The following is a 25,823-nucleotide window of genomic DNA, read 5'->3' as shown; positions in this document are numbered from 1 at the left end:
GTCTCGCTGTACGGCTGCCGTCTAGACACGCCTTATGGGCGGAGCCTGATCCTGTCCCCATTGGCTCCAGTCTGTGAGTTCTTGGACGTTCCCACTTCTGTATTTCCCCTTTATTAATGGCTGCTCCCTGTTCACACCTTGCAGAATCTTATTGTGGATTATATGACAGAGTGTCGGGTAAAGCTTCACCTCAGGTTGGGGCCAATGTGACATTTGTAGAGGACGCCTTTAAAATGTGAGACACTGAGATTATCTGCCGGATACCGCGCTTACGTTACTTGACATTCGCCAATATGGCATCGCTCTGTGGCTCTATGTGCACGTTGTGGTCAGGCCGCAGGTTGTAGCACAATTTTGTGTTAATCGCAACAAACAAATAGAATTTTATAGCCAAAATAAAGGAAAATATTCTCTAATAGAGGCCTAAGCAGCCACAGGAGCGCCAATACTCTGCTGAGGGTACAGGACACTCTGCTGCGGGTACAGGAACATCTGCTGCGGGTACAGGACACACTGCTGCGGGTACAGGAACATCTGCTGCGGGTACAGGACACACTGCTGCGGGTACAGGAACATCTGCTGCGGGTACAGGGCACTGCTGCGGGTACAGGACACTCTGCCGCGGGTACAGGACACTCTGCCGCAGGTACAGGACACTCTACTCTACTCTAGAGGACGCAGATCTGAGTTGAACACATACGCGGCTGAAGCAAGGAGCTGACACAGGTCAGCTCCTTGTTTCGCCGCTGCCGCCGTCTTACTGGCTTGTAGACGCGATGTGATGACGTCACATCGCGTCTACAACTGTGTGCCAGTGAGAGAGAGAGAGGCACGCAGAGAGCTGAGAGGGAGCGAAGGAGAAGGTAAGTGTAATGTGGAGGTGGAACGTGAAACTGGGGGCAGATGAAGGAGAGGACGGCATGACACTGGGGGCAGAGATGTGGGGACATGAATCTGGGGGCAGAGATGTGGAGAAATGAATCTGGGGGCAGAGATGGAAGGGGGACATGAATCTGGGGGCAGAGATGGAAGGGGGACATGAATCTGGGGGCAGAGATGGGGGACATGAATCTGGGGGCAGAGATGGAAGGGGGACATGAATCTGGGGGCAGAGATGGAAGGGGGACATGAATCTGGGGGCAGAGATGGGGGACATGAATCTGGGGGCAGAGATGGGGGACATGAATCTGGGGGCAGAGATGGAAGGGGGACATGAATCTGGGGGCAGAGATGGGGGACATGAATCTGGGGGCAGAGAGGGAGGGACATGAATCGGGGCAGAGATGGAGGGGACATAAAACTGGGGGCAGAGATGGAGGGGACATGAATCTGGGGGCAGAGATGTGGGGACATGAATCTGGGGGCAGAGATGGAGGGACATGAATCTGGGGACAGAGATGTGGGGACATGAATCTGGGGGCAGAGATGGAGGGACATGAATCGGGGCAGAGATGGAGGGAACATGAAACTGGGGGCAGAGATGGAGGGGACATGAATCTGGGGGCAGAGATGGAGGGGACATGAATCTGGGGGCAGAGATGGAGGGACATGAATCTGGGGGCAGAGATGGAGGGACATGAATCTGGGGACAGAGATGGAGGGACATGAATCAGGGGGCAGAGATGGAGGAAACATGAATCTGGGGGCAGAGATGGAGGGACATGAATCTGGGGGCAGAGATGGAGGGACATGAATCTGGGGGCAGAGATGGAGGGGACATGAATCTGGGGGCAGAGATGGAGGGACATGAATCTGGGGGCAGAGATGGAGGGGACATGAATCTGGGGGCAGAGATGGAGGGACATGAATCTGGGGGCAGAGATGGAGGGACATGAATCTGGGGACAGAGATGGAGGGACATGAATTGGGGGGCAGAGATGGAGGGGACATGAATCTGGGGGCAGAGATGTGGGGACATGAATCTGGGGGCAGAGATGGAGGGACATTTTCTGGAAGACAACAAGGATTATCTGACAGAAGTGCAGGGGTGCCAATACTTTTGGCCAACACTGTATATTGGAGGTGAGAGGCAATATATAGGGGGCACAATATATAGGAGGTGCGTAGGGGCAGTTTCTCCTCCTTAGGTCTCAGATCAGGACATTGTATATAGGAGGTGTGAGACACTGTATAGGAGAGGGCACAGTATATAGGAGGGGGCACAGTATATAGGAGAGGGCACAGTATATAGGAGGGGGCACAGTATATAGGAGGTGTCAGACACTATATAGGAGGGGGCACAGTATATAGGAGGGAGCACAGTATATAGGAGGGGGCACACTATATAGGAGGGGCACAGTATATAGGAGGGAGCACAGTATATAGGAGGGAGCACAGTATATAGGAAAGGGCACAGTATATAGGAGGGAGCACAGTATATAGGAGGGGACACAGTATATAGGAGGGAGCACAGTATATAGGAAAGGGCACAGTATATAGGAGGGGGCACAGTAGGAAGTGTCAGACAGTATATAGGAGGGGGCACACTATATAGGAGGGGGCACAGTATATAGGAGGTGTCAGAGAGTATATAGGAGGGGGCACAGTATATAGGAGGGGGCACAGTATATAGGAGGGGGCACAGTATATAGGAGGGAGCACAGTATATAGGAGGTGTCAGAGTATATAGGAGGGGGCACAGTATATAGGAGGGGGCACAGTATATAGGAGGTGTCAGAGAGTATATAGGAGGGGGCACAGTATATAGGAGGGGGCACAGTATATAGGAGGTGTCAGACAGTATATAGGAGGGGGCACAGTATATAGGAGGGGGCACAGTATATAGGAGGTGTCAGACACTATATGGGAGGGGGCACAGTATATAGGAGGGGGCACAGTATATAGGAGGTGTCAGACACTATATAGGAGGGGGCACAGTATATAGGAAGTGTCAGACACTATATAGGAGGGGGCACAGTATATAGGAAGTGTCAGACACTATATAGGAGGGGGCACAGTATATAGGAGGTGTCAGACACTATATAGGAGGGGGCACAGTATATAGGAGGGGGCACAGTATATAGAAGGGGGCACACTATATAGGAGGGGGCACAGTATATAGGAGGGAGCACAGTATATAGGAGGGAGCACAGTATATAGGAAAGGGCACAGTATATAGGAGGGGGCACAGTATATAGGAAGTGTCAGACAGTATATAGGAGGGGGCACAGTATATAGGAGGTGTCAGAGAGTATATAGGAGGGGGCACAGTATATAGGAGGGGGCACACTATATAGGAGGGGGCACAGTATATAGGAGGTGTCACGGAGCGAAGGTATACGTCTTCCTCCGGATGGTCTTTTGAATCAACACGGACGCAAGAGGTCGGGAGACAACAGCAATTTATTGTAATCCACAAAGTTAGTAGCCGGCGGCGGTCACATCAACCGTAATAACAATAAGTCCACAGAAGTCACAATCCAATGATAGCTTTGGTTCCTTGGTCCTGTAACTAAATCCTGGCTCTCTGCAGAGCTGTGCACAGGCCGGCTAACACATACTAACTGCAACTACAACTATATACTAAGACTGTTACACCTATATCTGGGGGTGGGAAGGGCTGAGTCACAGATCCTTCCCCCCTCACCTATACCAAGGAGAGCAGACTCCCTGTCTACTATGGACAATGCACCGTCCAACATCTTCTTGGAGACACTGATCAGATTATCTCCACCCATTGTCCTCACTGGTCCTCACTAGTTAGAGGGATTTGCATACAATGTGCTAACACACTAGACCCCAATCAGCCAACTACACACTGATGTATATAACAGGTTAGAGAATACATTCCACATGAAATATATATTACACATTGCCTATAGTATAGACTCTAACCATCCCGTGACAGGAGGGGGCACAGTATATAGGAGGTGTCAGACAGTATATAGGAGGGGGCACAGTATATAGGAGGTGTCAGACAGTATATAGGAGGGGGCACAGTATATAGGAGGGGGCACAGTATATAGGAGGTGTCAGAGAGTATATAGGAGGGGGCACAGTATATAGGAGGGGGCACAGTATATAGGAGGGGGCACAGTATATAGGAGGTGTCAGACAGTATATAGGAGGGGGCACAGTATATAGGAGGTGTCAGACAGTATATAGGAGGGGGCACAGTATATAGGAGGGGGCACAGTATATAGGAGGGGGCACAGTATATAGGAGGTGTCAGACAGTATATAGGAGGGGGCACAGTATATAGGAGGGGGCACAGTATATAGGAGGAGGCACAGTATATAGGAGGAGGCACAGTATATAGGAGGGAGCACAGTATATAGGAGGAGGCACAGTATATAGGAGGGGGCACAGTATATAGGAGGGAGCACAGTATATAGGAGGGAGCACATTATATAGGAGGAGGCACAGTATATAGGAGGTGTCAGACAGTATATAGGAGGGGGCACAGTATATAGGAGGGGGCACAGTATATAGGAGGGGGAACAGTATATAGGAGGGGTCAGACAGGGACAGTCTCTCCTCCTCCTCCCCAGACTCTATATTGCAGGTTCCGCCTCCTCTTACTAGAAACTTCCAGCAGGTCCGGGCACTTTCCTCCTCCCAGTGCTGACAGTGCGGTGGGCGGTGCGGTATACACGGCCTGTAGTTTCTGTACACACTGTCCGCTGCAGAGCCGCACTGTCCAGCAGCCTCTCTGCAGAGCATTGCACCCCATAGACTGCAGCATGACCGCCGAGGAGGTGAAGAGCGAGCAGGGAGCCCAGGACATCAACATGGAGGGGGTAGACATCAGCCCCAAGGGGGACCAGGGAGTCCTGAAGGTAAGTGGGCCTCATCACCCCAAAGGGTCACTTCCGGTGCTGCCTGACTATTGTGGGTGACTGAGGGCAGATTCCGGGTGTGTGACCCGAGCACCGCACAGTGTGTACAGTGACCTGCAGAATGTAATGTAACATCTACTGAGACTGCTGGATACACTAATGTCACCATGTATCTGTGTGCAGAGGAGAGAACTACAGGAGACTGTATGATACTCCAGAGCTGCGCTCACTATTCTGCTGGTACAGTCACTGTGTACATACATTACATTACTTATCCTGTATTATACTCCAGAGCTGCGCTCACTATTCTGCTGGTACAGTCACTGTGTACATACATTACATTACTTATCCTGTATTATACTCCAGAGCTGCGCTCACTATTCTGCTGGTACAGTCACTGTGTACATACATTACATTACATTACTTATCCTGTATTATACTCCAGAGCTGCGCTCACTATTCTGCTGGTACAGTCACTGTGTACATACATTACATTACATTACTTATCCTGTATTATACCCCAGAGCTGCGCTCACTATTCTGCTGGTACAGTCACTGTGTACATACATTACATTACTTATCCTGTATTATACCCCAGAGCTGCGCTCACTATTCTGCTGGTGCAGTCACTGTGTACATACATTACATTACTTATCCTGTATTATACTCCAGAGCCGCGCTCACTATTCTGCTGGTACAGTCACTGTGTACATACATTACATTACTTATCCTGTATTATACTCCAGAGCTGCGCTCACTATTCTGCTGGTACAGTCACTGTGTACATACATTACGTTACTTATCCTGTATTATACCCCAGAGCTGCGCTCACTATTCTGCTGGTGCAGTCACTGTGTACATACGTTACGTTACTTATCCTGTATTATACTCCAGAGCTGCGCTCACTATTCTGCTGGTGCAGTCACTGTGTACATACGTTACGTTACTTATCCTGTATTATACTCCAGAGCTGCGCTCACTATTCTGCTGGTGCAGTCACTGTGTACATACATTACATTACTTATCCTGTATTATACTCCAGAGCTGCGCTCACTATTCTGCTGGTACAGTCACTGTGTACATACATTACGTTACTTATCCTGTATTATACCCCAGAGCTGCGCTCACTATTCTGCTGGTGCAGTCACTGTGTACATACGTTACGTTACTTATCCTGTATTATACTCCAGAGCTGCGCTCACTATTCTGCTGGTGCAGTCACTGTGTACATACATTACATTACTTATCCTGTATTATACTCCAGAGCTGCGCTCACTATTCTGCTGGTGCAGTCACTGTGTACATACATTACATTACTTATCCTGTATTATACTCCAGAGCTGCGCTCACTATTCTGCTGGTGCAGTCACTGTGTACATACATTACATTACTTATCCTGTATTATACTCCAGAGCTGCGCTCACTATTCTGCTGGTGCAGTCACTGTGTACATACATTACTTATCCTGTATTATACTCCAGAGCTGCGCTCACTATTCTGCTGGTACAATCACTGTGCACATACATTACTTATCCTGTATTATACTCCAGAGCTGCGCTCACTATTCTGCTGGTGCAGTCACTGTGTACATACATTACATTACTTATCCTGTATTATACTCCAGAGCTGCGCTCACTATTCTGCTGGTGCAGTCACTGTGTACATACATTACTTATCCTGTATTATACTCCAGAGCTGCGCTCACTATTCTGCTGGTGCAGTCACTGTGTACATACATTACTTATCCTGTATTATACTCCAGAGCTGCGCTCACTATTCTGCTGGTACAGTCACTGTGTACATACATTACTTATCCTGTATTATACTCCAGAGCTGCGCTCACTATTCTGCTGGTGCAGTCACTGTGTACATACATTACATTACTTATCCTGTATTATACTCCAGAGCTGCGCTCACTATTCTGCTGGTACAGTCACTGTGCACATACATTACTTATCCTGTATTATACTCCAGAGCTGCGCTCACTATTCTGCTGGTTGTTATACGAAACCGCTTCACAAATACACACACTCTTATCAGCTTAGAAGAGTAAGATAACCTGTACACCAGCAGAATAGTGAGCGCAGCTCTGGAGTATATACAGTATTGGTTTTGGCTTTGGCGTATCCCCAGGCCGCGCACCTGCTAGACATGTTCCCCTTAGATTGATGTGACGCCGGTGATTGACAGACTGTGACTAGAGGCTCGGGGCATGCTGGGAGTTGTAGTCTTCCGTCTGCTGGGGATACGCCCTGGCTGAATGTTATGAGGATTATATAAGTGGCACCTGGGCGTGGCTGGGTACTGTCTGTGCCGCCTCTATGATTCACCTGTTGCTTCTAGATCTTATCACACGTCTGCAGCGTCCTGAGGATTTACATAAGGAGATGGAAGGGATCAAGTGAAGGGATCAGGACTGGCTGTGGTCATGTGATCCTGTCCTAGAGGTCCCCCCTCCCCCTCCAGGGCTGTCAGGGTGTGATACTGATCTGCCCCATGTGGATTCTGCCCCTACTTTCCTCTCTGATATATATGTAGATCTGTCATTCAGAAGTCTGGGAAAGCTGGGTGAAGCCAACAGTCTTGTTACTTTCATAGAAGTATCCTGACATGGAGCTATTATTCTGGATCCAATTGTAACGACCCCTCAGCTGTGACATGTCTTCCCTCTACAGGAGATTACGAAGGAGGGGACCAGCAGCGAGATGCCGATGATCGGCGACAAAGTCAGCGTCCACTACACCGGCTGGCTGCTCGACGGGACCAAGTTTGACTCCAGCAGAGACCGGAAGGACAAGTTCACCTTTGACCTGGGGAAAGGTACGGCGACGGCGTCTCGGACTCGGCGTCATTCCTGCTTCACTATCTAGTGGGTCACAGCAGCGCCACCTAATGGCTAAATAAATGAGACCTTTATGTGAGTCCTTCAGATTAGAGCTAAGATGGGTTTTTGGGTGGGTGAATAGCGCCCCCTACGTCTTGTATACAGTGAGCCGTGGCTCCCCCTGGTGGAGGGGACGATCTATTACCTGATGAATTTTGTTCCCAGGTCAGGTGATTAAGGCGTGGGACATCGCTGTGGCCACCATGAGGATCGGAGAGATTTGCCGGGTGACCTGTAAGCCCGAGTATGCCTACGGGGCGTCCGGGAGCCCCCCCAAGATCCCCCCCAATGCAGTGCTGATATTTGAGGTAAGGTGGCGCATCCCGGGTGGTCTGCAGCAGGGGAGGGGTTAATCCAATCATCCATAGCGGTCTAGGGCAGTGACGGGGTTAATGCCGCCAGTCCCTTTCCTGTAGGGTATCCTGCTACGGGGGCAGTTTTCGGGCGTCTTCTTACCCCTCCCCCCTCTCTCTGCTACTTGCAGATCGAGCTCTTTGACTTCCAAGGTGAAGATCTGTCCACAGAGGAGGACGGAGGAATCATCCGCAGGATCAGGGTGAAGGGCGAAGGCTACTCCAAACCCAACGAGGGCGCTGTTGTGGAAAGTGAGTACACCGTGACCGTACCCTGGTAGTGTCGGGTCACTGGCGGCAAATCGGTAATCTGTTACTATGTGGAAACCATCAACAAGTAGGTTCAAGATCTGCTGCTGATGGTTTCCATTTAGCAAAAGTAGGCGCATTTCATGCTGCCCCCTACTGGCTAGCTCTGGTCGCTGGACTGTGGGAGGAGCTTAGGTCGGGGCACTCATTCACAGATACTGAAATTTGCAAAAAAAATTCTTTAAAGGTGAACATTATGCTTGCTGACGGTTTCCCTTCTACAAACCTGCTTTCTGACGGTTTCCATGATGCATTATAAACAATGTTCCCTTACAGTGCGAGTTCAGGGGTCACACGACGGCCGTGTATTTGACGATCGGGACCTGCGATTCGAGGTTGGAGAGGGCGAGGGTCTCGGTATCCCGCCCGGGGTGGAGACAGCGGTGCAGCAGATGGAGAAAGGGGAAGAGGCGGTGCTGTACCTGAAGCCTAAGTGAGTCCGATAACATGTGCAGCGTCCCTTTAAGTGTATGCCACCCCCCCACTCCCGCTCACGCCCTTTACGCTTCCTCTCCAGGTACGGTTTCGGCAGCGCCGGCTATGAACCTTTTCAAATCCCCCCCAACGCGGAGCTTCAATATGAACTGAAACTGAAGAGCTTTGAAAAGGTTTGTACGTAATGTGTGTGTGACCAGATATAGCGCCCCCGTCTCTGCAGGTTGTGTGCGGTATCGCAGCTCAGCCTCATTCACTTCAGTGGAGTAGAGATGCATTACCACTCACAACCTGAGCTCAGGGTGGTGCTGTTTCGAGAGGAATGCGACCTTGGTTGTCCTGATCTTGGACCGCCCCTTTAAATGGATCTGTGTCTGCTGCAGGCCAAGGAGTCCTGGGAGATGAACTCGGAGGAGAAGCTGGAGCAGGGGGCGCTGGTGAAGGAGCGAGGAACCGAATACTTCAAGGTAGAGCCAATGGTCTTATACAGGTGCAATGTATATATTAGTCCTCTAGTCACATCCAAAGCTGCATTCAAAATGTCAGACTTGGATCCTGACAACACTGTGTAGTCAGACCCACCCGCTAGCTACCAGTGTGTGGTCAGAGGTGCCTGGTAACGTGTCCTGTGCTGCCCCCTGCAGGCCGGCCGATACCGTCAGGCCATCATTCAGTACAAGAAGATCATCCAGTGGCTGGAACACGAGTCCGGGCTGTCGCAGGAGGAAACGGCCAAGTCCAAGTCCCTGCTGCTAGCCGCCTCTCTGAACCTGGCCGCATGCTACCTGAAGCTGGGGGAGCAGCGGCCCGCCCTGGAGCACTGCAGTAAGGTGAGATGTCCTTGCCCACCTCCAGGGGGCGCTGCCAGTTAAAGAAGTAGGTGCCCCCCGTGTCTTAGCTCCTGTTAACCCTTCCCTCCCTGTTCTCCATCAGGCGCTGGAATTCGATTCCAACAATGAGAAGGGCCTGTTCCGCCGGGCGGAGGCGTACATGGGCGTGAACGAGCTGGAGCTGGCCAAGGGCGACCTGCTGAGGGTGATCCAGCTGTACCCGGGCAACAAGGCGGCGCGGGCGCAACTCACCCAGTGCCAACAGAGGATGCGGGAGCAGCACCAGCGCGAGAAGAAGATCTACGCCAATATGTTCCAGCGGCTGGCCGAGAAGGTGAGGGGCCCGAACTTACCCTGTGCTGTAATAGAGCTGAGGGTTTGTTACAGTTGTATCCAGTCTGTATATTACACTGTATACTAATAGAGCTGAGGGTCTGTCACAGTTGTATCCAGTCTATAGATTACACTGTACACTAATAGAGCTGAGGGTCTGTCACAGTTGTATCCAGTCTATAGATTACACTGTACACTAATAGAGCTGAGGGTCTGTCACAGTTGTATCCAGTCTATATATTACACTGTACACTAATAGAGCTGAGGGTTTGTCACAGTTGTATCCAGTCTATAGATTACACTGTATACTAATAGAGCTGAGGGTTTGTCACAGTTGTATCCAGTCTATAGATTACACTGTATACTAATAGAGCTGAGGGTTTGTCACAGTTGTATCCAGTCTATATGTTACACTGTATACTAATAGAGCTGAGGGTCTGTCACAGTTGTATCCAGTCTATAGATTACACTGTACACTAATAGAGCTGAGGGTTTGTTACAGTTGTATCCAGTCTATATATTACATTGTATACTAATAGAGCTGAGGGTTTGTCACAGTTGTATCCAGTCTATATGTTACACTGTATACTAATAGAGCTGAGGGTTTGTTACAGTTGTATCCAGTCTATATGTTACACTGTACACTAATAGAGCTGAGGGTTTGTTACAGTTGTATCCAGTCTGTATATTACACTGTACACTAATAGAGCTGAGGGTCTGTCACAGTTGTATCCAGTCTATATGTTACACTGTATACTAATAGAGCTGAGGGTCTGTCACAGTTGTATCCAGTCTATATGTTACACTGTATACTAATAGAGCTGAGGGTCTGTCACAGTTGTATCCAGTCTATATATTACACTGTACACTAATAGAGCTGAGGGTTTGTTACAGTTGTATCCAGTCTATATATCACACTGTATACTAATAGAGCTGAGGGTTTGTTACAGTTGTATCCAGTCTATATATCACACTGTATACTAATAGAGCTGAGGGTTTGTTACAGTTGTATCAGTATAATTTTTACACTGGACTGAAACACTGTTCGCAAATCTCAGCTGTGAGAAGTTTCAGAGATCCTTCAGACGCCATGTCTCAGATTTTCGGTCACTTACCTGCTCCTTTTTTTCGCTACAGGAATCTGCAAAAGTTCCAAAGGAAGAAGCGGCGAGCAGCGACGTGGAGATGAGCGAAGAGACGGAGGAATCGCAGCAGAGCCAAGCGACAGGAAACGTAGCTGAGCCCCATTCCTAGAGGGCGCTCCATCTCTGCACCACATGGGGGGGTAGGGGAAGACTTGGCGGTGGTTTATTCACGAGGAGGGCGGGGTTATCTCTGCTGGGCGTGGCCTCTGTACACGATCTCTTCATTCCAGCCTCTTCGCTCATTATATCTCAGGATTTCGACCTCCGCCAGGCGCAATGCCGGGGGGGACGCCTCATGGCCGGGGGGTCTCGGGTAGGACACTGTTGATTCTTAACCCTTCCCTGTTTGGACTCTTATGTGTTTGTTCTGTTCATCCATATGCCCCATGGTGGGGCCCCGCCTTGATCTGAGGGGCCCGGGCCCTGACTTGAATCTTGCGGCAGCGATTGTGTGTTTTTTATTTTGTAATATGTTGATTTCCTGTAAATAATAAAAAGTGTCTATTACAGGGGCTACAGAGGTTCATGGGGGGCAGGGGGGTCTGACTACAGAGGTTCATGGGGGGGGGGGGTCTGACTACAGAGGTTCATGGGGGGTGGGGTCTGACTACAGAGGTTCATGGGGGGCGGGTCCGGCTACAGAGGTTCATGGGGGGCGGGGTCTGACTACAGAGGTTCATGGAGGGGGGGGGGTCTGACTACAGAGGTTCATGGAGGGGGGGGGGTCCGACTACAGAGGTTCATGGGGGGCGGGTCCGACTACAGAGGTTCATGGGGGGCGGGTCCGACTACAGAGGTTCATGGGGGGCGGGGTCTGACTACAGAGGTTCATGGAGGGGGGGGGGGGGGTCCGACTACAGAGGTTCATGGGGGGGGGGGCACGTCTGACGACAGAGGCTCATGGGGGGGCGCGTCTGACTACAGAGCTTCATTGAGGGCTCGTCCGACTACAGAGGTTCATGGTGGGGGGGGGGGATAGTGTCAGTAATGGTTTACTGTATTGTAATGTCATGTATGACCAATAGATGGCGCAATTATACAAGTTGTTAGTGCTGGAGTTTCACATATTGGACACCAGGTGGCGCAGATGCCTTTTACTAGGACTGCAGTATGATCATGTTATCAGTCACACACTGCAGTATTTACAGCTGCTGTAGAACCTCTTTGTAAAGATGGTCAATTTGTGTCAGTGGTTGTAGTAAGAGCGGCGGTAAAATGCTAGGATTAAAAAAAGTCGTCACCCACCTGTTTACCCCAATTCTTCCTGGCGCATGAATAGAATGCCGACATTACAGTAAGGACTGACAGTACAGAGGGTAACGGTATAATATAGACTTATATGATGAAAGCAGATGATAACCCCTAAGGACCCTCTAAGACTAGAGCCCCCCTTTAATCCCCCTGACTGGCCGACATTGGGGTTCCTGTATTATTCATTACCCTGAATTAGCCGGAGCCCCAGGAGGACGGTGACAGATGGCGGCGCGGCGGTAACATGGCTGCCCTCCGGTGCTGATTTGTTCTTATTATTCGCAGTTACCGCTCCCTCAGGTTCTATTTGTCGGGGTTTCATATTAACTTCTCAATCTTCTTCCTTCTATGAGGACGCGACGAAATTCATCTCATAAACGTGTAATGAACGCCGGGGGGAGGGGAATGATTTATGTAGAATAGACCGCCAGACCGTGCACAGGGAGCGCAGCAGCAATAAGACTCCTCTATCCTGCAGCTGGCCTGTGATATCTGCTTGTTATACAAGTGGGAGGAGCCTTAAACCTTCCTGTGCAACAGAGAGAGGCGGTATACAGCGCAGGAGAGAGAGGCGGTATACCGCGCAGGAGAGAGAGAGAGGCGGTATACCGCGCAGGAGAGAGAGTGAGGCGGTATACAGCGCAGGAGAGAGACAGAGAGGCGGTATACAGCGCAGGAGAGAGAGGCGCGGTGTACAGCACAGGAAAGAGAGGCGGTATACAGCGCAGGCGAGAGAGAGAGAGGGTATACAGCGCAGGAGAGAGAGAGAGGCGGTATACAGCGCAGGCGAGAGAGAGAGGTGGTATACAGCGCAGGAGAGAGAGAGAGGCGGTATACAGCGCAGGCGAGAGAGACAGGGGCGGTATACAGCGCAGGAGAGAGAGAGAGGCGGTATACAGCGCAGGAGAGAGAGAGAGGCGGTATACAGCGCAGGCGAGAGAGAGAGGCGGTATACAGCGCAGGAGAGAGATAGAGAGGAGGTATACAGCGCAGGAGAGAGAAAAGCGGTATACAGCGCAGGAGAGAGATAGAGAGGAGGTATACAGCGCAGGAGAGAGAAGCGGTATACAGCGCAGGAGAGAGATAGAGAGGAGGTATACAGCGCAGGAGAGAGAAGCGGTATACAGCGCAGGAGAGAGATAGAGAGGAGGTATACAGCGCAGGAGAGAGAGAAGCGGTATACAGCGCAGGAGAGAGATAGAGAGGAGGTATACAGTGCAGGAGAGAGAGCCGTCACATTGTATACAGAGAGGTCACTTACAGTCACGCAGTCTATAGAGCGGTCACATCAGCTGTCTCTTATTGGTGCTTTCTCTCTGATTTGGGGTCTCTTACCCCCCCTGACCCCATATACAGATCATTACTCACCGCTGACCCTTTTTGCCCCCTCTTTACCCCCTTGTGATCTCCCCAACACAAGCAGCCATCATACACAAAGCATTATTTGTATTGGTTTATAAAGACCAGTAGGGGGCGCCGGCTCGTCTCCATATTTCTTGCTTTGTATGAAGGTGCGGTTATTTTTGGGGGCGACTGCTGACACCCCGGAGTACGGATGGTTAAATGACAACGACACGGTGACACATATAGGACGACGACATCCAGGTCTTACAAAACAGTCCTGCCCCCTAAAAGGGGGGGGGCTTGCCAAAAATGGTGGTGGGGGTGATCCTAATGGAGAGCATGAGGAGTGGGCTGATATATACCGTTCTCCATAGACCCCCGGCCCGTATCTGCCCCACTGTCCCCACAGTCAGATGTGGATGATCAGAGTGGTTGTGCTTGTAGTTCTCCATCTGGCCAGTAGGGGCAGACTACTGATCACTGGGATCGCTCTCCACGTCCATCATCTTCATGGGGCGCTGGGCTGAGGGCTTCATGAATGGTATCTCTTGGGTTGGGGTCTTCAGGACACCACGTACCAAGTCAATGCAAGTCTGGAGGGGTAAAAATAAGGTGACGGCATGGATCAGTGTCGCCCCCTATAGGACCCCAGGATAACAGCAGACAGCAAGCTTACCTGGAGAGATATCAGCGTCTCCAGGCCTAGGCAGAGCTCAGCGGTGTCGCCATCTAGAGGCAGAAAAGATATAACAATAGTATTATATTATGTATACAGCAAGAAGACCCAAAGCCTGAGGCTGCACTACTGAGACAACATTCCCCTTACCTACAATCACAGCTTTACAGGTCAGCGTCGCTCCGCCCAGTTCGATGTCCACCGCCGTCCTCTCCTCAGGACCGTTTGTGGCCTGTAGCCTGGATGTTAAAGGGGAAGTACATACATTTAAAGGAGTTTGTGAGTCTGGTGCTCCGCCCATCAGTCCTAAAACTTCCTCAGGAGTACATCATACGCAGCTCTCTGAAGTTTAGAGTGTACTACCACTTGTGGCCAGCGGGGGAGCTCTTCTGTTCAGTATCACAGTGTATTTGTAGACTACACTAAGGCAGGAGCACATTATACGCAGCTCTCTGAAGTTTAGAGTGTACTACCACTTGTGGCCAGCGGGGGAGCTCTTCTGCTCAGTATCACAGTGTATTTGTAGACTACACTAAGGCAGGATGCACACGACACGTTTTAGTCTTTCTTACCCCAATCTTTTCACGCAGGCCTTAGAGATGAGATTTTCTTGCCGTTCAGTGGACAACGTGGCACAAACATCCCAGGGACCAACCTAAAATCCAGCAGCATGTGGTGAAGTGAGTGATATAACATCAGGGCGGTAGATAAGACAATACCTGACGTGTTATGAGACGCTTATACACTGAGCCAACTGGCTAATGTATCTGTGTAAAGAAGAAACCTAAATACATAGTGCCCTCTACAGGATGGAGGTGCAAATGGCTTTCAAAGATCTTTGGTGAAGATAATAGCTATAAATTGGAATCTTGTAGTTATCATTCTGGCCACTAGATGTCAGTACCACAGATGAAATATCAAACTAAGCCTCTCACTTTACAGTCTGCTGCGCTAATGCTTATGTTATCAGATTTCAATGATACAATGACGCCTGTGTTGCCGTACCTTACAGGGGACCAGCAGGACGTGTCCTCTCCAACCCTCCTCCGCCCTCTCCTCTGGTTGTTTGGTGGGCAGCAGCTGATTTGGGACTGGACTTTGGTCTTCTTCATGCAACTCGGGTGGTCTTGTCTCGTCATTAGGGGACTGTGGCTCCTGACCACATATCTGGGGGACCTGTGCTAATCTGCTGGTCTCTTTAATGGGGCTACCACCCATGAGACGCCTCTGGATCACACAGTGAGGTTGCTGAACCGATAACACAAACTTATTAGTAGGACAACAGTGTAAAAATTTCCCTTATCTATCATCCATTACCTTTACCCACTGATCCACTTATACATGGATCAACTCCTTAGAAATAATTTCTTCCCTCAGAAAAGTGGGCTTAGCAAGTGCTGATGACCAAACCTGATAGAGTTGTGTTTTTTTTTTTTAACCTATTTGTTATCTGTTGATGGACTCTAAACTGTAACCACTGATCCATCTTTTCCTTCATATATATATGTGTGTGTATGTTGTCTGCATTTAACCTCAGACTAAACCTTTTATTCTTAATATCTGAATTGCATTGTTGCAACTCACTTATTACTACTGAGCCTTCTCTTGAAACTTCAAACCTAATTTGTACTATATCCCTTTACCACTGATCCAACCCATGATAATCTAGATTGCACTTTGTTACATTACAACTGATCCATCTGCTGATACACAACTCTTGACACCTGATTGTATTGTGTCCTTTTATCACTTACTCACATGTTAATAGTTATATCTAGACTGTATTTCAATCTTTTACCCACTGATCCATCTCCAGATAGTTGATACCTTCACTTTATTACAACCTTTCACCACTTTCTTCATGACAATTATCTGAACATTACAGTGATACTTTACCAATCCATCTCTATGTAATAGCTGAACTATGCTGTGACCTTTTACCACTGAGCCATCTGTTCATGATTCTTGTACTATGGTGTGCCTTATCACTGATCTAAATGTTTATACAATGTTTATAAATGTTCTGCATCAATTTACCACTGATCCATCTCCAGATAGTATAACTATACTATATATTACCACTGATCCATCTCTAGATATTATAACTGTACTATGTCTTACCACTGATCCATCTCTAGATATAACTATTCTATGTATTACCACTGATCCATCTCTAGATATTATATCTATACTATGTATTACCACTGATCCGTCTCCAGATATTATATCTATACTATGTCTTACCACTGATCCATCTCTATATATAACTATACTATGTATTACCACTGATCCATCTCCAGATATTATACCTGTACTATGTCTTACCACTGATCCGTCTCCAGATATTATAACTGTACTATGTCTTACCACTGATCCATCTATAGATATGTCTATACTATGTATTACCACTGATCCATCTCTAGATATTATAACTATACTATGTCTTACCACTGATCCATCTCCAGATATAACTGTACTATGTCTTATCACTGATCTTTCTTGACAGCTAATATCTGAGTCTTCCTTTGACACTTCACCACTGATCCAGCTCTAGTTAACCCTTTACCACTGATACCTTTAACTATTTAATTCGTGAACCATAATGTGAACCTTTATCACTAATCCACCCCTTCATTCCAAACATCTATACGGAACTGTACCCCATTACCACTGATCCATCCCCCTATTGCTGCACTGTTAACCCCCTCCCCTCTGATCCATCACCGATCCTTACTGAATATTTATGACTTCTGTATAACTGCCCCTTAATACCAGAATCCACAATGTTACCCCCTCAGCCACTTGTCCCGCTTTGTCACCCCCTCGGCCGCCCCTCCACTTACCAGGTCCTTAGAGGTGCCCAGTCTGCGCAGCTGGTCCAGGGGCAGCAGATCTGCAGAATCCTTGTGCACAAACTGGGTGGCTTGTTTGAGGCGCCTTTGCTGGTGCAGGATGGCCGAACCCCGGAAGTCTTGTTCTTTTTTGGGGGAACCTCTTGCCCTGGCGTCTTCTCCTGGACCAAGGGGCGGCCTCTGAAAGCTCATGGTGCAAGAGCGGACCCGGGCAGCGGATAGCACCCACCTGCAACTTAATGTGACTGGACTTCCTTCCCTGTTACCTTCCTGTGGCTGTCACCCGGCTGTCACTGCCTTTGTTCCGTCCCCTCCCTCTTCTCTAATGATGTGTCTCTCCCTCTCTGGTATTCTGGGGATTCCTCTATGGAGCCCCCTCCTCCCACTCTGCAGAGATTCCCTGCTCTGCACCCCCTCCCCTCTCCTCCTCTCTTCTTCCTATCACCCTCTGCCTGGTCCCTTCTCCTAGAAAACCGTCACGTCTGAGCCAGGCCGAGATGGAGCAGCATCCTGAGCAAGCGGGATCCTGAGCGAGCGGGATCCTGCAGTACCGGTCCGGGAAAGTGGACCTCTGCAATGGCAAACTGCTTAAAGGGGAATCCCACCTGGGAGTAATGGGCTACTGTATACAAGGTTTATACAACCTGCCGCATAAATGGGTCATACATAAAGTAACCCCTTAGTGAGCAGCCTGTTTGGGGCCTTAAAGGGGATGCCCTGAATTAAGGGGATAGGTAAATATGGCTTTTTGTTTGTTTAACCCCCCCTTTGACAACCCCTTTAATGACCTCTGTAAGAGCGGTCATTTCTCCGTTATGAGGGCTTGTTTTTTGCGGGATGGGCTCTTGGTTTTTTTCAATATATTTCTTATGTTTATGGGTCGGTCATGAACAGGTTAAAGGACAATTGCGCAATGGAGTAAACGTTGCGTAAATGGCTTAAAGGGGAAGTCCATAGGAGCTATAATGGCGTCCATATTGGTTGTCAACCAGCTTTTCCAGATATAACTATATTAATGTTCTGGGGGTCAGTCACTACTGAGCGGCCTGGGCCTTTATATACAAAGGGTTAAACGGTTTTAGGGGCCGTCAGCCAAGAGGCCAAATATTTAGATGGTGGAGCCGATTATTTGGAGGAGGATATTCCCACGCCCCGTGTCTGACGGCTCTATTAATAAATACAGGCGGCCGCTCTATATACTGTCCCCCGCCGCTGTTTACATGTAGTGTCTCCGCTCGCTGGCGCTCTCTCCATGGTCATGTGACTTTGAGCCAAACCAGAGCTCGGGGAGAAGCTCAACAAAACAGGACTATGAATGAATCCCGAAACCTCCGCTGCCCCCCGGGACCTGCAAAACTAAGACCCTGGTGCCCCCTAGTGTCCTATTACAGGACCTCCCATCTCCTAGTAACCTGGTGTGTACTATAATAAGTGTCCCCAGAAACACTCCCCTGATATAGATGGTACCCCCTGATGTAGCTTCAGAGATCAGTATAAGCGGTGGGGGATGGTGCCCGCTCCTCCGTATACCTGACTCTTAGCCGTGGGCACATTTTTCATTTGCATGTTAGTTCACGGTTTACTGGTCCTTTAAGAACATCTGTGTGCCGTGTGAATAGTGCCCTATAGCTGTTGCAGGGTAACTTGATGAACTACTGTGTGTGGCACATACAAAGAGACATACAACATGTGACGTGTAATAAGAATGTAATAATCAAAATCTAATATCATCAATATAGGAATCATTTTGTAAACGCATGAAGTTGCCATTGATACGGTGCGAGGGGTGCGATCTGACCCCCTCATGTCTGTGGCCTCATGTCACACACCCGTATACAGCAGTGAGCCCAGGGCAAATCTCAGGACCGCTCCTATAGTTGTCAATTTTGTGGCCCGGGCTCACTGAGAACATGGGGTGGTGGAGACCGAGCAGCACACGAGTGATTCGTAACACAGGAACTGTTTAGAAGTTACATTTTTTGTTTTTTTTTAAGCATATTAAAGGAAGTGTCATCAGAACTACAACAACTCAATCCAACCCCATAGATAGATAGGTTCGGGTCCCCTGAATCAAACGGTCTTTTCCCCTTGTGAATCGGAGACTCTGTTGCCGAGATATCGCCCATTTTGTCAATATGCAAATGACTTCCTGGAGCAGTACGGGCGCCGCCATTTTGGAAAAGAGCTCATTTGTATATTGAAAAAAAGACCGTATCTTGGTAACAGAGGCTCCGATTCACAAGGGGAAAACACCGTTTGGTTCAGGTGACCCTAACCTATCTATCTATGGGGTTGGATTCAGATGTTGTAGTTCTGGTGAGAATCCCTTTAAGTCATATTTATACATTCCTTACAATTACAGCGTTGTTCATAGAATCAATAGTAGTGTAGATCATCAATATCAAGTCTCGGATCTGCGTCATCTTCTCCCATCATGTCTCTGGGCTGCCGATGTCTCTGCTATCTTTATATAGTCATCAAATACCCATAATGCAGCATGAAGGGGCTCGGTGAAGGTGGTAGTGAAGGTTTTGAAGGTACATAGACGTCTGATGGGGTCACACAGCTCATAAAAGGACAACTGCCCGGCCTCATAATCCAGATAGATCCTGAATCTGTTACTGGAGACCTCATGAGATAACTCGATGGCTTCGCTGTCATGTATCACTGAACACCGATCGCTCTTTCCTATATTTAAGCACCAGGATTTGTTATTATCTCCAATGAATGACTGGGGCCCCCTTCTGGCTATACTGGGGTAACACACCCCCACACTCCAAAAACCCGACCCCCCAACCTCCACATCCCAGTAATGGCGCCCTGAGGTAAACCTCCTGCTACTTATCACCTGAGGATTATCCTGGAACCTCTTGGCTGTTTCCGGGCGATTCTGTCTTGTATCTGTCCAGGTCGCAGTCTTCAGGTCGTCTGAGATAAGGAGATTATTATGAGCTGAGTTTACATCCAGTAATATGTCTGCCGGATCCTGCATATAGAAGACGACACTTCCATCTCTCGTTATATCAGATAACATGTGCGATATCTTTGATATAAATTCCACACCCCGATCATCTTCATCATCTTCCCCTGTGTCCTCATCATCTTCATCATCTCCCCCTGTGTCCTCATCATCTCCCTCCTCCTCAGGATCATACAAGTCACCTGTATCTGGATCCTGTAAGACAGTCAGTGGATCAGACATCTTACACAGCTCCTCAATGTGTCTTATATTCATGGACAGCTCGTCCTTCTTTATTTCCAGCTTATGGATCCTATCAGAGAGTGACAGTGACCGCTGCTTCTCCTGCCTGGAGATCTCACTCAGGATCTCCTTCTCCAGGTAGTCCAGTCGTCTCCTGATATCTATAAACAGGGCAGTGACTCTCTTGGCATCTCCAGATGCTTTTTCTTGAGCTTTTCCCCATTGCTCCTCCAGACTCTGGACTCTTTCCTCAGTCTTCTCTCTCTTTGTGATCAGTTTCCAGAGAACGTCTTTGAGTTTCTTCTTCTTGTTTTTGGAGGCCTCATCCAGCATCTCTACTTGGTGTCCTCGATGTTCTCCGGCCAGACTACAGGACACACAGATACAAGCAGAGTCCTCGGTGCAGTAATATTCCAGGACCTTCTTATGGACAGGACATTTCCTCTTCTCCAGGTCGGTGCTGGGCTCAGTTAGGACGTGTTCTGGTCCTTTGCTGTGGACTCTCAGATGTTGATCACACAGAGAAGCTTCACAATGTAGACAGGACCTAACAGCAGGTGCAGGAGAGTCCACACAGTAAGTGCAGCGGATCCCGGAGATCTCCTCCTGATGTGACTGAGTAGACTGAACGTTCTCCACTACATTACACAGAGTTATGTTCTTCTTCAGTTCCGGCCGATCCCGAAACTCTTCTCTACAGTCAGGACAGGAATAAGCTCTGGACCCCTCCTGTGTATTCAGGTGCTGATCGATACAGACCCGGCAGAAGTTGTGTCCACATCTCAGGGTTACAGGATCGGTATAAAGGCTCAGACAGATGGAGCATTCCAGCTCCTTCTCAAGACCAGCAGACGCCATCGCTGACAACAGAAGGAAGAAGTGAAGATAAGTCACCAGCGGGTGCGATTCACATTTACAGAAAGGACTCGCTGAGCTTGTCTTCGTGTATGTGCAGGGTTGGTGACCAGGTATCTAAGGATACAATCAACATGGACATTGTCTCCACGTCTCATGGTTACAGGATCTACAAGGCTCAGATGGAAACAGAGCAGCTCTTGTCCCAGACCAGGAGACTCCATGACTAAACCTGCTTAGAGGCAGACAAACCAAACATGGCCGATGTTCTTGTCCGCTGGGCGCGCTCCAGCTTTCTCTTCTTCATTACTGATTCCTTATGACTTCTCACTTTCTATTCCACTAAAGGGTTTCTCATTACTCACATTTATTTTTTTTTTTTAATTCAAACATTTTTATTGAAGATTTTTTAAGGTACATAGACAAAAGAATAGAAAGGTAATTCAACAGTGCGGATATTCCCGGACTGGGTGCATAACTCAAAAGCAAACATAGTTCAGTTACAAATCAAGTGGTACTGTGAAAGGTATATAACAACAGTGGTCACGCAGGACCAATAACAGCATTTCTCATTGAAGGGTTAAAGAATAAACACCAATAACCAGGAAAGAAGTACAAATTCCTGAGGGGATAAAGGAAAAGAGGGGGAGAGGGTGGGTATGAAATAGATGTAGAGAATAAAGTGGTGGGACATTAAATTTGTAGGTATATTGCGCAAAGGGGTGGTGATGTTATATGTTGTAATCATAAGGAGTCAGATGATCTAGTAGCCATAAACAATCTCCATGGCCTCCAGACTTTCAAAAAGTTATCATGTGTTCTAGAAGACCAGCTAAGCAATTCCTCCAGTCTAGCTATATCCTGGACTGTCCGTATCCAGAGGTCGATAGGTGGTGGTGACTCTTGTAACCAAAACCTCGGGATTAAGAGTTTGGCTGCTGCCAAAAGCATGGTGATTAGTCGATCCTTGGATGGAGAGTAGGTTACCTTCGGTAATGACAGGAAAAGTGTTTCTGGAGTAAGTGTAAAAGGGGATCCTCTAATGTCTGAAATATGGTTCATAACTTCCCTCCAGAAGGGTGCAATCTTGGGACAAGTCCACCAGATATGCAGGTAGGTGCCCCTCTGTGAAAGGCATCTCCAACAATTTGAGTCTTTTGAGAGGCCATTTTGTACCAGCCATTCGGGGGTCCTGTACCATCTGGACAAAAGCTTAAAACTATTTTCCTGTAATCTGATACAGGTGGAAAAACCATGCGACGCCTTCAGGGCCAATTCGGTGTCCTCCTCGGATAAGGATATATTCAGTTCCTTCTCCCAGCTAGTGAGGTACGCTGGTTTATAAGAAGCTGGAGGAGTGATAAATCTGTGTAAGAGAGCCGAGGTTTTCCTCAACATGGTTGTTTTGGACACAAGCAATTTTTCAAAACTCGTCATTACTCACATTTATGTCATGGACCATAGATGTCTCCTAGATGTCGGTTCCACCACATTTGGGTTCTGGACCTGGATCTGTAGCTCAGCAGGGTTGTGATGATACGTGACTTGCACTCTGAGATGTTTGGACTCATCTGCGTCTTCCCAGGTTCCCGGCGGTGTGAAGGGGCATGCTATATAAAGGCTGCGCCGGGTGGAGGTGTCCGGAGAGGAGCAGCTTGTTACCCTGAGGACCTTGGCTAGCTTGTAGTATGGAGGAACCTCAGCGCCCCTGACTTGGCCTTTATAAAAGGACACAGATAACTACGCGTGACCCCATCTAATAATATGGGATTGTTTCGTTTGTAACGTTGCGGCGATATCAATGGCTGGGCAGCCGGCTCCTCTAGGGATGGTATATAGTATATAGCAGGCGGCCTCTCTACTGCTGCAGCCACTGCCTCCATTACTCCATATGGGAGGTTTCCTGTGACTCGGCCTCGGTCTGGTCGCTTTGGTGGCGACTATTGAACTTTTAGTAAAAGAAAACTCTCATGTTGATGAAAATGGAGACAGCGGCTGGAGTAGTAGGGTGGCCGCCTTCTATATACCCTTAGGTGTGATCCTATAGACCACACAGACCCTGCTGCATGACATGTCATACACAACGTCTGCCCAGGAATCCTATTAGGTCTCATGGATAAAGCAGAGACCTCCTAGGCAACCTGGAAAATCTCCCAAGACTGGCACAGCGACTACGACTACGCCAGGTTGTAGAGAGGAGGCGCACAGAAGAAAGACCGGAGAAGTAGTTTACACTTTCTTAGATTATATATATGGAACAGTGCTTGCTGTTGAGCTGACGTATCTAAGTCTGTCATGTGTGATACTTCCTGCTGAGCTGTGTATCTAAGTCTGTCATGTGTGATACTTCCTGCTGAGCTGTGTATCTAAGTCTGTCATGTGTGATACTTCCTGCTGAGCCGTGTATCTAAGTCTGTCATGTGTGATACTTCCTGCTGAGCTGTGTATCTAAGTCTGTCATGTGTGATACTTCCTGCTGAGCTGTGTATCTAAGCCTGTCATGTGTGATACTTCCTGCTGAGCCGTGTATCTAAGTCTGTCATGTGTGATACTTCCTGCTGAGCCGTGTATCTAAGTCTGTCATGTGCGATACTTCCTGCTGAGCCGTGTATCTAAGTCTGTCATGTGTGATACTTCCTGCTGAGCCGTGTATCTAAGTCTGTCATGTGTGATACTTCCTGCTGAGCCGTGTATCTAAGCCTGTCATGTGTGATACTTCCTGCTGAGCCGTGTATCTAAGTCTGTCATGTTGGTCACACTTCTGGGCACGACACAGGTCGACATATTCCCACATTTCCTATTCTAATCCTGGTTTTTGAGGGGTCGCACTTGGGTGACTGGCGGCGCGGTCCTCGGAGTGCTCATCCTGCTGTTATACGGTGCGATGCTCGGCGATCCTCGCTGCAGCTCCCGATATTTCTGTAGGATTTCGTGATGGTTGGGGGCGCTGTTCTTTAGGATCAGGTTTTGGGGTTTGTGGGGAATCTGGGGTGCAGTGTAACGTCCCGTCTCCGCAGGGATGGACGGCTCTTGTGGAGCAGCTGCCGTGGTTATAGCCGGTGCCTTGTATCTGTCCAAAAACATCACAGATGACTCCTCGTAACGTCTGGAAAATTACCTAAGAGGTGACCTCTACTGCCCCTCTGTGGTAGGTGACCTAGAGACCTCCGGGCTGATACACTTTACCTGCCCCCCTCCCCAGCGACTTTTTGGAAAAAGTTCATAACGAGTTGGGCTTAGTAGAAATTTTTGGCTTGTTCGGAACGGGTTCGCTCACTTCTAGCTGTTACTTCTTGGTACGGGGACCCAACACGAGATTCACCGAATGCCCAATGGGCCAATCTGATCCCGAGCCCCAGGGGAGGGGCAGAAAAATAATTACCCCTCATGCCCACCTTCCTGGGCTTGTGGGGTGCGGTGCTCTTACCCCGGCATCCCCTGCTTCTTTGGTTCTCCCAGGTCACTGCCGAGGCCTGCGATTGGGCCTCACGCCTAAAGCTGAGGCAGCGCCACCTACAGGGCCCACGTGAAGTGGGCGGGACCAATACAAAGGTGATCAAGGAGGCTCGTATTAACCCCTTCACTGTCCTGGACCACCATATAACCTGAGATTAACCCCTTCACTGTCCTGGACCACCATATAACCTGAGGTTAACCCCTTCACTGTCCTGGACCACCATATAACCTGAGATTAACCCCTTCACTGTCCTGGACCACCATATAACCTGAGATTAACCCCTTCACTGCCCTAGGCCACCATAGAACCTGAGATTAACCCCTTTGCTGCCCTAGGCCACCATAGAACCTGAGATTAACCCCTTCACTGCCCTAGGCCGCCATAGAACCTGAGATTAACCCCTTCGCTGCCCTAGGCCACCAGAGAACCTGAAATTAACCCCGTCACTGCCCTAGGCCACCATAGAACCTGAAATTAACCCTGTCACTGCCCTAGGCCACCATAGAACCTGATATTAACCCCGTCACTGCCCTAGGCCACCACAATTACCCCTTTCACCGATTACACACACACATATATATATAATAAATCCTTACCGCCTGAGGCCTTCCGGTGGTAGGATATTCCCGTGAGTGTCTGTAGGGGGCATCCTTCCTTGGCTACGAATACGTAACGCCCTTGAATCCCTGTCACTTCTCTGTATTCCCCGGCAGCAGATGAACTTGTCCCATGTGTTCCCCTCCATGCGGGACGGTGGTGGGACGGTCCGCCGGGGTCCTGGGCAGGCCGGGGCTGCACTGATCTGTCTCCACACCGCGCTGTCATGGGGTCTGTCTTGGCGCAGGGAGAGGACAGGGGGCAAGCGGCTGACTTCTAGCCATGTGAGGTAGCCCAGGGTGTGATTTGGGGGCTGCCGTTTCCTTAAGGGGCTCCTGATTTTTGTCATCAGCTCCAGCTTTGCATCTGTATAAGGGGGGTGCTGTAATAGGATCCTATGGATGCTGCGGGGAGTGAAGCCGGAAGTGTGGACTGGGGGGTCTGACAGTAGCGGGATGGGGTGCGAACTCCAAGACATGGCCGGGGCATCAGCTTTGGGGAATCCCGGGACCTGCAATCAGA

The 25,823-nt window shown here is 49.0% G+C and overlaps 4 protein-coding genes across 4 annotated transcripts; 1 reads left to right on the top strand and 3 right to left on the bottom strand.

Annotated features, from left to right (window-relative positions):
* The first annotated feature begins 4,585 nt into the window (after window positions 1-4,585).
* On the top strand, window positions 4,586-11,574 carry FKBP4 (FKBP prolyl isomerase 4). Its single transcript, XM_075275436.1, has 10 exons — window positions 4,586-4,778; window positions 7,454-7,598; window positions 7,828-7,970; window positions 8,147-8,267; window positions 8,601-8,757; window positions 8,842-8,932; window positions 9,143-9,226; window positions 9,404-9,589; window positions 9,693-9,923; window positions 11,060-11,574. The coding sequence occupies exons 1-10, from the start codon at window positions 4,683-4,685 to the stop codon at window positions 11,174-11,176; spliced, it is 1,371 nt and encodes a 456-aa protein (XP_075131537.1). The 5' UTR covers window positions 4,586-4,682; the 3' UTR covers window positions 11,177-11,574.
* Window positions 11,575-14,106: 2,532 nt separating this feature from the next.
* Window positions 14,107-17,804, bottom strand: NRIP2 (nuclear receptor interacting protein 2). Its single transcript, XM_075276495.1, has 6 exons — window positions 17,182-17,804; window positions 15,344-15,586; window positions 14,911-14,993; window positions 14,489-14,577; window positions 14,339-14,391; window positions 14,107-14,255 (listed from the first exon to the last, which is right to left on the bottom strand). The coding sequence occupies exons 1-6, from the start codon at window positions 17,380-17,382 to the stop codon at window positions 14,133-14,135; spliced, it is 792 nt and encodes a 263-aa protein (XP_075132596.1). The 5' UTR covers window positions 17,383-17,804; the 3' UTR covers window positions 14,107-14,132.
* A 1,805-nt stretch (window positions 17,805-19,609) lies between these two features.
* On the bottom strand, window positions 19,610-21,289 carry LOC142204198 (E3 ubiquitin-protein ligase TRIM39-like). Its single transcript, XM_075275509.1, has one exon. It carries the CDS (start codon window positions 21,248-21,250, stop codon window positions 19,610-19,612), a length of 1,641 nt encoding a protein of 546 aa, XP_075131610.1. The 5' UTR covers window positions 21,251-21,289.
* Window positions 21,290-23,129: 1,840 nt separating this feature from the next.
* TEX52 (testis expressed 52) lies at window positions 23,130-25,779 on the bottom strand. The gene is made up of 3 exons (XM_075275507.1): window positions 25,301-25,779; window positions 24,077-24,317; window positions 23,130-23,195 (listed from the first exon to the last, which is right to left on the bottom strand). The coding sequence occupies exons 1-3, from the start codon at window positions 25,777-25,779 to the stop codon at window positions 23,130-23,132; spliced, it is 786 nt and encodes a 261-aa protein (XP_075131608.1).
* Window positions 25,780-25,823: the final 44 nt, after the last annotated feature.

Source organism: Leptodactylus fuscus, chromosome 5, assembly GCF_031893055.1.
Source record: "Leptodactylus fuscus isolate aLepFus1 chromosome 5, aLepFus1.hap2, whole genome shotgun sequence".
NCBI lineage: Eukaryota > Metazoa > Chordata > Amphibia > Anura > Leptodactylidae > Leptodactylus > Leptodactylus fuscus.
Note: the sequence above shows the minus strand (reverse complement) of the source record. Positions and strands in the feature narration are given on the sequence as shown.